Below are 15042 nucleotides of genomic sequence, written 5' to 3' on the forward strand. Positions count from 1 at the left end.
TGTGTGTGTATGTGTGTGTATGTGTGGTGTGTGTGTGTGTGCACGCGCGATCCGTATGCTGCTATATGAATATAGTCAAGTGTGTATCTGAGTAAATAATATACGATGTTATATAAGCAGTGTCATGTGTGATGCGTGTATGTAGGTTTGTTTATTTACATTCTATTGTGTGTGTGTGTGTGTGTGTGTGTGTGTGTGTGTGAAAGAGAGACACACATACTGACAGACAGACAGACAGACAAACAGACAGGCAGACAGACAGACAGACAGACAGAGAATGTATTTGTGGTAGAGGGGTATGTTTGGCGTTATGAATGTGGTTTTGTATATATGTTTGCTATTATGGTGATGTAGTCTAGTATGTATGTATTGAAACATAATGGTTTTCTGCCTGCATATATGCGCATTGTTTTGATACGGCGATAGCTTTGTGTATATAAGTGAATGGGTTTTTTTTTTTTTTAATTTATAATCATGTGTAGGACTATGTTTTGGTGCATGTTGCTGTGATAATGTATAAAACAGAGATGGAGCAGTCCTTATCACCTCCGGTTGTGCACGTGTGCCTGCGTGCGTAATTGCGTGTATATCATGTATATGTACAGTTAGTTATATCATGTGATTGTGCATATTAATGTGTATGAGTATATGTATATATATACGTTAACGTGCGGAGAAATCTTTCAGTGTAGGTTTGTTTGTATATTTATAGATGTATAAACAATAATACAAGTGTGAATTTGAGAGAGAGAGAAGAGTAAATGAGAGAGAGGGGGAGGGGGAGAAAGAGGGAGAGAGGAAGGGTGAGAGAGAATACAGTGTTTGTATGTGAGAGGGTGTAATAGAGGATTTTTTTTGTTGTGTTTGTTTATTTATAGATACATATAAGTATAATTGTGTCAGAGCGAGATTGGTAGAATACCCGAGCAGCATTGACGTTACCAGTCTCTCTCTGACACAAATAAATCCAAATTCTTTAGCCGACGTCATAACACGGTTTTTTTTGTTCTTGTTATCCAGTGGCGTTGCATAGGGAGTGCGATTAGTGCAGATTGCGCAAAGCAGCCACTTAAGGAGAGGTGGATAAACACACGTTGAAAGTGTGTTACATTTAAGAAAGGGACCTGCCAATCTAGCTACCATACAGAACACCAGAATCCATGCTACGCTATTGTTGCCACCTCTGCAGCAACCTTACTAAATCAAAGGCAACTCTACTCACCCTACATTTATTTTGTTTTAATACTTGCTGAGGATTTATTTTTATTCTCAGCCCCTATCATATATCTGTGATGGAGTTTTCTCTGTTTCTCTCTTCGTGTCACAAATTCCTACTCTACTGTTCCTCTCAAGTCCAATACCAACCGAGTAAGACAATGTAGATCTAACAACTCATCCGCGACATCCCACTTTCATTGGAAGTCCTATAGTAGTGGTTGCCAGTCTTTTCACAACCATGGCCCCCTTTTATTTAAATGAGTTTTCTCACGGCCCCCTTTCAATATGCTTATCCATCGCGTGTGTACCGTTGGCGATTTTTTTTCCTCTGTCTTCCCTTCTCTAGATCTTTCCTTCTCCTATGTTTCCGACGAAGAGCTCCGTTCGAAACGTTAAACCCTCCTTCTTCCCTTCCTTCCTGGGCGTCCAATAATACTATATTTGTTCCACGTCCTCGCGTTGTGTTTTCTCTTTGTGTTTTCATGTTTGGATTAACTATATATATATATATATATATATATATATATATATGGAATTTTGAATTTAATTACGGACCCCCAGTACTCACTATTTTTGCGGACGACAAGTTGGAAACCACTATACTGTAGATTGCCATACTCGTGTATTCACACGATCCCTGAATCCGCAAGATTTTTTGGGCACCTCTTTATCCCATCACCAAATATTCAGGTCAAACCATGCTATAATGGACCGGACCGTTGCTTTCTTATTGCAACATGACTTGGGAAGACAAGCACTTCCACCAGTCACATTCTCCTCATCAATATTCTGAAGTTTAGGTAGCGAGCTGGAAAAATTGTGAGCACGCTGGGTAAAAAGTTTAACGCCATCTCGTCTCTTTTTACGTTCTGGGTTCAAATTCAGCCGAGGTTGACATCGTCTTTCATCCTTTCGTGGTCGGTAAAATAAATACCAGTTGAGCACTGGGGTCGATGCAATCGACTTGCTCCCTCCACCGAAATTACTGCCTTTGTGCCAAAATTTGAAATTCAATATCATTCTGAAGTTTAGGTTTTGGTTTTTCTTTGTACGAATTTTTTGTGCCTATTTATTTATTTATTTTTTGCTATAGAAAACAACCGGGTACAACTTGGAGTTGACTGTCATCACATAGATATTGCTTATGTTAAATTGTTGTTTTAGTGCAGAGCAAATACGTTCAAGACTTGGCTATACAACCATATACATTCTGACTGGAATAATTTGCACGTTACTAGGATATGATTCAATAAATGTGTATCTTCCTTGCCGATTACAATTAATAATTTCCATTTCACTTTACCACCAAGATGACTGGAGACTGAAACAGAACGAATACTGACGGATATGGAAAGAATCATTTAGCTGAATTCATTCCCTTAATTAAGCTCTATAATAGCTTCCCATTCTTGTGATGACCCTGTAACATTGACGCATTGACTTTCTATTTACGCGGCTTCCGTTAATCAGTCTTTCTCTTCAATCTGGCGAATTTCTCTGGCCACATTATTTCGCTAACCTTGTTAATCTGGCAGAGATATCTGAGATCCTTCTTTTTTTTTTCTTTACACGTTAGATCAGGAGTGGGAAAACTTTTTAGTGCGGCGGGCAAAAATTTACAATAAAAAAGATCCGCGGGCGGATCACAAGTTCTAACTCTTATATCTGTGTAGATCTTGTATATATCTAATATATCTATGTATAATTCGATATACATTAATAAAGATAAATTTAACATTAAATTAACGCGTAACATCTTCATTAACGCCGCCACTGAATTTAGGACATTTATATTACTTATGAGATTTCTGTATTTTTCAGCTAGCGTGTAGTTGGGTCTCAAAGGGGCAGTATAAACCTAGCAATATGTGTTATATAGTGAAAACAAAATTTCCATTCAAATGGCAATTATCGGATGATTTTCTGTTCGACTCTAACCATCTTAAGTCGTAGTGGAAACGCGACCTATGTCGAAAATAGACATACGAATATTGTATTAATTTTATAATTGAAAAATTTACTATATTTTGTACATACGAGTATAATCAGCCAGCGGGCGAAATAAAATGGGCTCGCGGGCGCAATTGCGCTCGCAGGCAGGGATTCCCCACCCCTGATGCGCAGTATTAAATATAGCTATTACAGCCAATCCTACCAATCAGTTTCGCATTGGATATTAAACCTAAACCGGATGTTAGATAACAGCATTGTTACAGCATACTGCATCCTTGTCAGAAAAAGCAAGCATGAAAAATTTTTTTTTTAAATGACTGCCCTCCGTTATTGAAGGTGAAAAATTACATCCGGTTTGTAGATGCTTAGAAAAAAGACGAAGCGAACTGAACAAGACTTATGTCACTTGGCCTCAAAGCTTTCTGGTATGTATTTCTACAAGCGTTTGGTATATGAGTAGGATTGGAATGTATGTAGGGGTATTATATGTCTAGTTTTTTTTTTCATGGCGAGCGGTGGTGGGGGTACTCGGCAGGTGCCTGAACGCTAAAGCTCATGTTAGCGAGCATGTGTATCTGTGTGTTCGTTTGAGTATGTTTTGATCAAACTTTTTGCTGGCTTTCTCACGATACGGTAGTGAAAGAGCCGAAGATAGAGAACTGGTGATAGTCATAATGGGTCCCGCAAGAAAGATAAGATATACCTTCTGTCAGGTGGGAAAGAGCTAAAAATCTCACTTCTGCAGTTTATATATATATATATATATATATATATATATATATATATATATATATATATATATATATATATAATATATATATGCCGAAATTACTACGATGATCCGGTTCTTGACTGAAGACTGAGGGGTTCGAATGTCCTGTCCATGTTTATTGTATCGTCTTCTATGAGTTATACGTTCTTGTCCATGTGTATTTTTCTACATACCTTAACATATATATATATATAGATATATATATATATATATATATATATATATATATATATATATATATATATATATATATATGCCGAAATTACTACGATGATCCGGTTCTTGACTGAAGACTGAGGGGTTCGAATGCTGTCCATGTTTATTGTATCGTCTTCTATGAGTTATACGTTCTTGTCCATGTGTATTTTTCTACATACCTTAAATATATATATATATAATATATATATATATATATATATACTAACAGAGCGTAGCTCGGGATTAAAATGGCATAGTTTGTATATTACAGTTATGTTGAAACAGGTTATACGGGAAAGTGCAGCATTGACGACAAAACATTTGTGGAGTATATGAAGGGCTAATTCGACTAAGCGATATGCCATGCGTCCGTTTGGAAAATTAGGCATGAGGGGTATGTGATTTTTGAACGTACCGAAAAGCTGTCAGTGGATATACTCTCCTTTGTGGCAATCGGCACTGCGTCTAACACTATCCATCATCTGAAGTTTTGACACCTCCTTCGGGATTGTTATCCTACATCACTCATAAAGTAAATTTGGAGGAACTGCGGTTGTTCATTTGTGGGTAGCAGGGAACCAATGAGGTGATAGACTTGTCTTTGAACTTTGAACGTCGGCATAAATCTATGTTCAACTATCTCCTTAGATGCACCAAAATATGTCATTTGAAATGCAGAATTGCATTGCCTGATATTGTTCAGAAAATCCTTTGATTGAATGGAAGTACGTTCCAAAAGATCTATAAGAGGTTGAGATGGAGCTGGTAGTGCTGGCAATCTTACCTTACCGCCTGAGTAGCACATGCCATTAGTTTCATTTGGAAATTTTAAAGCTTTGCAGAAACGACAATTTGAGTTTAGCACACCAATTTGGACAAAGTTATGATTTTTATAAGAATGGAATGGATCATATCTGAAAGCCACTCCATAATTTGTACGTAGTCTGTTTCTAAGAGCTATTCTATTGGACATCTGTCTAATCATTAAAACGTTTTAATGATCCAGCATTAAGTGCTGCAACATGCCATTGCTGATCTTGGAAAAGTCTCATCTCCCTTCTCTCTTGAAACTCCATCTGACGTGCTGCAGCGTGCGTTTGCTGATCTTGGGAAAGTTGCATCTCCCTTTCCTCTTGAGACTTCATTTGATGTGCTGCAGCATGCATTTACTAATCTTGGGAAAGTCTCATCATCCTTCTCCCTTGAGACTTCATTTGACGTGCTGTAGCATGTATTTGCTGATCTTGGGAAAGTCTCATCTTCCTTCTGTATTCAGACGTCATCTGACGTGCTGCAGAATGCCTTTGCTGATCTTGAGAAAGTCTCATCTCGCTTGTCTTGAGACTCCATTTGATGTGCTGCTGCATGCGTTTGCTGATCTTGAGAAAGTCTCATCTCCCTTCTCTCTTGAAACTCTCGCCTTCGGTTTTCTACAATTCTCCTTGTTTTATATTTGTTTCTGGAGAGATTACGTCTTTTCTTTGATGGCATATTTTTTCAATATTGTAAACAAAAAATTATGAACATAGAAAAAATTATACATTAATCTCTATTCTTGTAAACAGTTGTATGTAGTATGTCTTTATTTTTGTATCAATATAAATTAACCAAATATAAGCAAATTAATGAAATAAAAACACATGGATGAACTGCTAATTTAACGGTAAATGCCGCAAAATGATCTTAGTGTTATCACGTTAGAATTAAAATGGAAGGAATAAAATAGAAACAACATTACAATCTTATCACATTAGAATTAAATGTGAAAGAATAAAAGTGAAGCAATATTATATCACATTACAATATAGATGTTACTCTTTCACTTTTCCCACGTAATACCGAATCAGTGCCGATGTTATATTGTTTTAATCCAAGTAAAAAGATTACATGTTGACACTCACGGGGTCTAATACTAATACCTTGTAAAATTTGATATGATTTGGTCGAGCCGTTTGAGAATGCATAGGGAACACACAGACAGACGGAAAGACAAAGAATTTTATATATATATAGATATATGACGGGCTTCTTTCAGTTTCTGTCTACCAAATCCACTCACAAAGCTTTGGACAGCCCAATGCTTTAGTAGAAAACACTTGCCCAAGGTGGGACTGAACCTAGAACCATGTGGTTGGGAAGCAAGCTTCTTACTACATAGCCACTCCTGTGCCTATATATAATATATATTTATGTATTTATTTATTTGTGTTGTCTCGACCCTACCACCACCGTCGCTTGACAACCGACGTTGGTGTGTTTACGTTCCCGTAATTTAGCAGTTCAGCGAAAGAAACAAATAGAATAAGTACTAGGCTTACGAGGAATAAGTCCTGGAGTCGATTTGTTCGACTAAAGGCGGTGCTCCAGCATTGTCGCAGTCAAATGACTGAAACAAGTAAAAGAAAAGAATAAAATGTATACATATGAGTGTATGTTTTGTGTTTGTCCTCCACCACGGATTGACAACCGGTGTTACTTTGTTTATGTCTCCGCAACTTAGCAATTCGGCGAACAGAGACCTACAGAATAAATACCAGACTCCAAAAAAAATACTGTGTCGATTTGTTTGGCTAAACCCTTTAAACTGGTGCCCCAACAGAGCCGCAGTCCAGCGACTGAGACAAATAAAAGTAAATTGATAATACACACATACGCGTGCACACATACATACATACATACATACATACATACATACATACATACATACATACATACATACATACATACATACATACATACATACATGTTAGTATTTTATAGTAATATAAGGTGACGAGCTGGCAGAATCGTGAGCACGCCGGGCAAAATGCTTAGCAGCATTTCATCCGTCCTTACGTTCTGAGTTCAAATTCCACCAAGATCGGCTTTGCCTTTCATCCTCGCGTGGTTGACAAAACAAGTACCAATCAAGCACTAGGGTCGATGTAATCGACTTAGCCCCTTACCCCGAAATTGCTGGCTTTGTGCCAAAATTTGAAACCAATACTTTATAGTAATATTAGGTGGCGAGCTGGCAAGATCGTTAGCAGCGCATTCATACATACATCTATCTATATGTTTACATCCTTCATAGTGTGTTAGCGCATGTTTGTATGTGAATGTATGTGTGCGCATATATCATCTTCATACATGCAAACATAAAGATGTCAATAAGTGTGGGAAGAGGAAATTGCTTGGCTTCTATAACTAATTGTTGATTATGAATATTCTTCAAAGTGGACGCCTATGTCAAGTAGGATATTATTTTGGCATCAATTAAAATATCAATACAATATCTTTTTCCTCAAAGAAGTTGTTGCCAAGTGGAACATGCAGTCATATAAACTTCTACTTCGTCCCAGACACAGAATAATATGTATATCATTATATCACCCAGTCACTGATAGAGTTCAAGACAACAGGGAAGTCTCAATGTGGTCGTTCGATTTGCTAGAAATAGGAAGCGAATATTTCTCAATGCATGTCCTACTATCTTCAAAAAGAACACGTCGGATTATGTTTATCTAGGATTATTAGTGTATAGACGAAAATACGACAGGGTGATCATTCCTGGGGTAACCTTTCCTCATAGGTCTGCACATTTAGAGATGAGGGAAAAATTGACAGATATTTTAGCTGTTACAGCGGCTACAAATCTAAAAGTTTACAAAATCTACAAGACATTATAAGTACCATTTTGAAGGCCACCGCATCACCAAGCCTTGTGAATGGAATGAAATCCTATTGTAGGGATCTGTGAAGAAACCCAACCAATCAAACTGTAATTGTTTTGTGTGTGATAGACTTAATCTCCATCTTGGATACATTCAGTAGAGTTCGGACTCCTGCAAACACTGAAACCGAGATTTCAATCTGAAGATATATTAATATCTCGATAGATATTGCTTGCCATTGTAGTAAACTATGAGTTAAACTTTATTGTTCTCCCCCCCCCCCAGTAGAACCAAGAAAAATTTTGTAAGCACTATTCTTCCTTCTTTGTCAGGTAACCACATAATTGACTATACCACATAGCGTCCGCCTCAATTTCGGCACTTCGGTCTATTTTCTGCCATTACTTTCATATTTGTGGTTCTATGATGCTGTTTTGTCTACAAGATAATCGCTCAGTTATGTAGTGTAACGGGACAGATTAAACTCCATATATAAACAATCCTTTTACCATAGGCACAAGGATTAAAATTTGAGGGAAGAGTGCTAGTCGATTACATTGCGTGCGTGCTTATGTGTGTATATTTGTGAATGTGTGTGTGTGTGTGTGTGTGTGTGTGTGTGTGAGTGAGAGAGAGAGAGAGTGTGTGTGTGTGGTGTGTGTGTGTGTGAGAGAGAGAGAGAGAGAGAGAGAGAGAGTGAGAGCGAGAGAGTGTGTGTGTGTCTGTGTGTGTGTGAGTTTGCTTCCAATGCCAAAATGTACTATTGCCCAAACAGGCTGAATGTCCAGTCAGTTGTAGCAAATCATCTCATTCCACCTCATTCCAGTCGGACAGCAGAACAGACATTGTAGAAGAAGTTGATTATTTTCTGAATATCTTGTTCCGTGTGAACTATAAAATCACAAACATCAGCATACAAGTGTGATAAAGGTCTTTGATTTAGCATTGAGATATTTTAGGCTAAAAAAATTTACTTGCTGAGCGATAGTGGACAAAGATACATAGAGATCTCAGTCGTTAAGTGTATGAGTGATCACAACCAAAAAGTGTATGGGGGATAAAGTTGGCGCAGATTTATACACCCTCGTTAACATCATTGTCCACTGGGGCGTTAGAAAAAAAATTAAGTGTTTTTCTGGGTTTCTTTTCGGTTTTTTTTTTTTGTCATTTAGTTCCGCTTCTCTCCTATCAAACATTTTCTTTACCTTTCAATGAATTATTGATTTTCTCTTTTAATTAATTGAAAATAAAACTAGAGCAAATATTTCCTTTTAGACAAATGAACATATACGATCTTAAGATTTTAAGTCGCCATTTTGATATTATAAAATTCAAATTTCAAGACAAAGCGATGTTATAGCTATGCATGCACATGTGTATGTATGTATATATGTATGTATGCATGTATGTATGTATATACATGTGTGCATATCTATCTAGCTAGCTAATCTATCTATATTTGTATGTGTGTGTGTATGTATATACGTATTTGGGCAGAATTAGAAACACAAAAACATTCCAGAACACGCATACACATACACAAACACATATATGCACACACACACACACACACATACTCACATGCACATATATATACACTCATACATACACCTGGTGTAATTACATAAACAAATAAAGGAATAAATAGTATTTAATTTAAATAATTAATGACAAAGAATAAAGAAAGTGGGTGGGGGATGAAGGTGGGGGTAGGGGCCTAAAAGCGAAACAAATCAACAGTCGTTTCTAGAAGTGTATAGCATACAAAGGTGGAAAACGAAAGGAAAATTATTGCTATGAGAGATAGCGTTAAGAATATTTAAATTTTAAAATAGAATATTCTCTTTAAGTCTGAGCACTATATTACGAAAATATACACGTAAACAAACTCTCACACCAGAACACAAACACTCACGCATACAATCATATATATACATACACACACACACACATATATATATATATATATATATATATATATATATATATATATATATATATATATATATATATATATATATATATATATATATATATATATATATATATATATGTATAAGGGTGAAAAGGAACACACGAGTTGATATATATGAAAAAACAAGTCAAAAATAGAAAATGCTAAAATAATTTTATAGTGAACATTTCAGTACCGGTTTCGGTCATTTTGAGACCTTTTCAACTGTAACGATTAAATAATTAAATTTAGAAAAATTAGAAGAAAAGTTTTTTTAAAAGAATATTTCTATAGTAGTGTTCAGATTTAAGTGGCATTCTGCCTTTCTCTGACTCCCTTGTTTGCACTTGTGCGTTGGAGGTCGTTGTGAGTTCTTGGTAGGGTAGTAGAGGAAGAAGGCTGGTGAGGAAAGGGGGGTGGGAGAATCTGGGAGTGCCCTGATGGTCGTATTTTGAATGGTCAGTGGCGGCTGGCAGTCTCAGTTCAATTCAGGAGAATATTTATATTGACAGGCTTGTTTATAGAATTAGCGTAGGTGTTATACATATATATATATGTATACATACATACATACATACCTGAATATATGTGTAAATATATACAGACTAATATACATGCATATACATATTTAAGCATGTATAAGTTTACATCCAGATATGCATACATGCACATATATGTGTGTGTGTGTGTGTGTGGTGTGTGTGTGTGTGTATGTGTGTGTGTGTGTTGATTCATACTGACATATGCATACGTACTGACATATATATATATTAATACATGCACAGGCATACGCATCAATTATTATTTTACATACAGCTTGCACTGCGGCACATTCCCTTCATCAGCTTTGTTTAGAGACTCAGCGATTTCATCCACTAACGACACAACCGCTTCTTACATTGAGGCTACTAGGATATCTCCGGATTATTTAGGCCTATACTGTGACATACTTTCTCTCTTGTCATCTGTGTAGTCACCACTGGGTGCAGATGTTACTACTCTAACCATATCGCAATTATTTTGCTTTGCTACTCATTAATGATATGGAGGCGCAATGCCCCAGTGGTTAGGGCAGCGGACTCGCGGTCGGAGGATCGCGGTTTCGATTCCCAGACCGGGTGTTGTGTGTGTGTTTATTGAGCAAAAACACCTAAAGTTCCACGAGGCTCCGACAGGGGGTTGTGGCGACTCCTGTTGTACTCTTGGGCCCCAACTTTCTCTCATTCTTTCTTCCTGTTTCTGGCGCTGGCGTCCCGTCCAGCTGGGGGGAACACATACGCCATAGAAACCGGGAAACCTGGCCCATGCGCCTGGCTAGGCTTGAAAAGGGCGCATAAATACATAAATAAATAAATAAATAAATAAATAAATAAATAAATAAATAAATAAATAAAACTCATTAATACTCTCAGTATTGGTCTTTCTGTCACATGTGGCCTCTGCCACATCCATGTTAAAACAATTTATTGCTTGTTTTTCTGCTACAAGAATTACTAACTTACTGTTCTTCTTAAGTCCAATGGCAGATAAATGGCGCATAAGAGATCTAACTGTAAACCTACAACACCTCACCTCTACTGTAAGCACTGTATATGCCACCCTTCTGCTTCACACGGCTCCACAAATCATATCGCTTTTAGACCGTTTTTTTTTTTTCATGTGCGCACAAAGTAGCGTCAAATCCTCGCTCAGGATGTTGTAAAGTTAGACCATGCCATAAGATCAGGAATTCCTTATTTTTGCACTATAGCTTGGGAAGACGAGCTCTTCTTTTAAATCCGATCGCCCCTTCTCTTCAGTATCACCATTCAATATCATTCAACTAGCGGAGAACACTTCACATCAACATCGAATTACATCGGTAAGGTGCCTTTTCGAAAATGTTATTTGATACCAAAGAATTACCTGAACAAATAGCATGCTTAGGTGTTTTATCTCACGAAAGTTTGTCGTAAGAAGAATTTTTAATGGTTGGGCTACGATAAAAGCAGAATGACAACCTGAAAATAGTTGATATCTTGTCTTAACCGTGTTAAGTTTATTTTCTGGCTTTTATGCTAAAGTACCAGCTTGTGACATCAAGCTTGGGTATTGAATTTCTCCTATTTAAACTACATTATCTTTTGTTAACATTCTTACGAAAAGAGCGGGGCGTAATTTTGTAAGGAATCTCATTATATTGATGCTACTACTTTCTTGATTTAGTACTTCAATTAGGATACTCCATACTTGGTTACTCTTATATTCTTCAGGTGATGATAAGCTTGCTGTCGGAATATACAGCGATGCATTTTGTCCACACCAATGACAATCAGTAGTTTTACTCCAATCCCATCGTCTACCATTAGCTACGAATGAAAGCACACCGTAAACTGTTCTCGGGAGGAAACGCAACCTGAGTGAGTCTATTTTCCACAACATGCGTCTCTGTAGCTTTCTCGTTCAGCCGCCTCCTATGGTGCCTATGAGCACTCATGCAACTAAGACTGCTTCTTAACTCTGCAGACTTAGTTGCATGCTCCTCTCTTTTCAATTTGAGCGATTTCTTTGGCTACAGTATTTTGCGTTTTCTTTGACCATAATATCGCTAACAGGATATTAATTTGTTCAAAGAGGATCTCAGCTGTAACTGAACTTTTACTAGTGAAATAAATGAGAGAGAGAGAGAGAGAGAGAAAGAGAGACAGAGACAGAGACAGACAGACAGACAGACAGACAGACAGAAAGAGATGATTTTTCGTATTGACTTTATGTTCTTTCGTTCTTGAGAAAATGGCATCTTTACGATGAAATATTAATTTTTGATTTTACACAATAATTTCATATACATAAATTGTAATGACTACAATGTAAGGTTTCTTTGCTATTTTATTCAATTTAACAGTATTTATATCGCTCCTTAATTCCATTTCACTTATATTTTACATCCAGCTAACAACGAGCAAGTGAAATATAAAGAGAAAAGACTAGCAAGATTTTGCTATAATATCACATTAGCATCAAATTACATCAGTAATGTATTTTTCATAAAATGTCATTTGATACCAAAGGATTACTTGAACGAATAGCCTGTTTAGGGATTTTAGCTCACGAAAGCTGATCGCAAGAAGAGTACTACGATAAAAGCGAAATGACAACCTGAAAACATTTGACGTTCCATCTTGACCATGTTGCTTTTGTTTTCTTTTTCGAGTTTTTATGTTGAAATACTAGCTTTTGACTTTAAGTTTTAATAATTCACTGCAGGCGTGGCTGTGTGGTAAGAAGCTTGCTTCCCAACCATGTGGTTCCGGGTTCAGTGAGGGTGCTTGGCTTTTCCAACGTCTTAGCCTCGCCATCGTCTGTGGTAATGTCGCGAGCGTGTTGGCTTGCTTCATTAGGTTCCGTTGAACCTTGAGGTGTGCGACCAATTGAGGTTCTTGATGTTGAATTGATGTTTTTTTTTACTTCCTCTTTTTCTTTATTTTCTTTCCTTGTTCTTTATCCATTTTTCCTCCTGGTTTTGGATTTGGATTTTTAAAGTTTTTAAAGTGGTTTTGTATTATATATGTATTTATAGACATATGTGTTATATTTCAATAAAAGAATATTAACATTAGCGCTAAAAATAAATTGGGTGGATGGATGGATGGACCCACACCAATACACAAACAAGCAATAAAAAACCATATCCCTCCAAGGCGATGTATGGTTATTACTTAGCAGAAATCAACATATTCTTCCATACACATGCACACACACACATACGCGCGCGCTTTAAAGGTGTATATGAAATAAATTTAAATTATCTTTTCTATTTCTTCTTGTTTCTTTTTGCTTTGATAAAAACAATTTGAGAAGTCAACAGAAAGTTTGGATTAATGAAGTTTCATGGATGTTGGTAATCATATATTTTAATGGTATATTTACGAAAAGGTAGCAATTTGTTTTGTTTGTATCTTCACATTCTTAAGTCCTTAGACTTGACCTTTAGTATTTGAGATTATACATACACGACCGATTTTCCGGCAACTGATGATCAGGTACTTCTGTTAATTCTTACATAATTTCCCGCGACCACTATTATTAACTATTTTGCTACCAAGCCAACATGATACACATCCGTGTCTTCCCTAGTAACATATCATAAAGGCGGAAACACAGTTTCTTACACCGAACTATCTATTATATAAAATCCGTTCTGTCTGTCTGTGTGTCTTCTATGATCTCAGTCATCCTCAAATTTGCGCTCAAATTTGATATGTAGATACTGACGGTATCAGAGCGTGTATAAGTCTTGAAAAATTACAAAAATCGATTCCTAGAGAGAATGCGACCGATAAAGCCGTGGGAACGTGCATTTGTACGCGTCAAGTACATCAGCTGATGCGATCGAGTTTTCATCTAGATTTACCTCCAGTAACCCATTTGCATGCATCGTGTTTGTCCTGATTTTCTTCTGTCAACCTGTACATAACTGCACCTTCCATTTTTGTTGTTTTTGTACTGCTTAAAGGCACGTTTCTTTCCTTCCAAGCTTACTGTTTAAACCATGTTTGTGTTCTCCCATTCAACAGCCTTATCATTGCTGGTACTTGAAACTCTTCGGTTGCATATTTGTGTGAATAAAATCGTTTTTCTTTGGAATAGAAAAAAAAAATCTATCTTTATTTCTTCTTTTGCTGGTGTCTCAAATTTAGGTTAAATCAGTGTTTCTCAAAGAGGAGGCTTATGGGACGGTCGGACAAGTTGCTTTGAGAAAATTTGGTTTAAATGTTTGACAACTCAGCACCGTCCATTGGACGGGTGGGGGGCATTTTGCTCGTAATAATATAAAGACGCAAGGTGGCCAGCAGGCAGAATCGTTAGCACGCCGGGCAAAATGCTTAGCAGTATTTTGTCCGTCTTTACGTTCTGAGTTCAAATTCCGCCGAGGTCGACTTTCGGTGTCGATAAAATAAGTACCAGTCGAACACTCGGGTCGAGCCAATCGACTCAGCCCCTTCCCCGAAATTTCTGGCCTTGTGCTAGAATTTGAAACCAATAATATGAAATGTTCGTATTATTTGCTTAATAGCAGAAAGAAAGAGAGAGAGAGAGAGACTTAGATAGGGTAACACATGATGTTTGATTTTATCTTAAATCAATCATCTGCTACCCAACCTAAGGTTCTCTCCCTGTACGTGTGTAGCAAATTTATAGAAAACTTGCCTTCGCTCTGTTGTGAATCCCAGCATGAAAGGTGTATTGTGAAGATTTATCAAAACATTGATTAATAACGAGGCGAAAGTCTGCAAAGAATTTACCCAGATTTT

At 36.9% G+C, this 15042-nt stretch overlaps 1 protein-coding gene across 1 annotated transcript in view; it reads left to right on the forward strand.

Moving 5' to 3' along the window:
• Positions 1 to 1043: 1043 nt before the first annotated feature.
• LOC115210456 overlaps positions 1044 to 15042 on the forward strand; it is a 39788-nt gene continuing 25789 nt past the window's right edge. Inside the window, exons 1-2 of the mRNA XM_036502041.1 lie at positions 1044 to 1100; positions 12001 to 12147. Of these exons, the coding sequence (XP_036357934.1) occupies position 12147 (1 nt within the window). The 5' untranslated portion in view covers positions 1044 to 1100; positions 12001 to 12146. The remainder of the gene's footprint in view (positions 1101 to 12000; positions 12148 to 15042) is intronic.

Source organism: Octopus sinensis, linkage group LG4 (genome assembly GCF_006345805.1).
Source record: "Octopus sinensis linkage group LG4, ASM634580v1, whole genome shotgun sequence".
Lineage (NCBI taxonomy): Eukaryota > Metazoa > Mollusca > Cephalopoda > Octopoda > Octopodidae > Octopus > Octopus sinensis.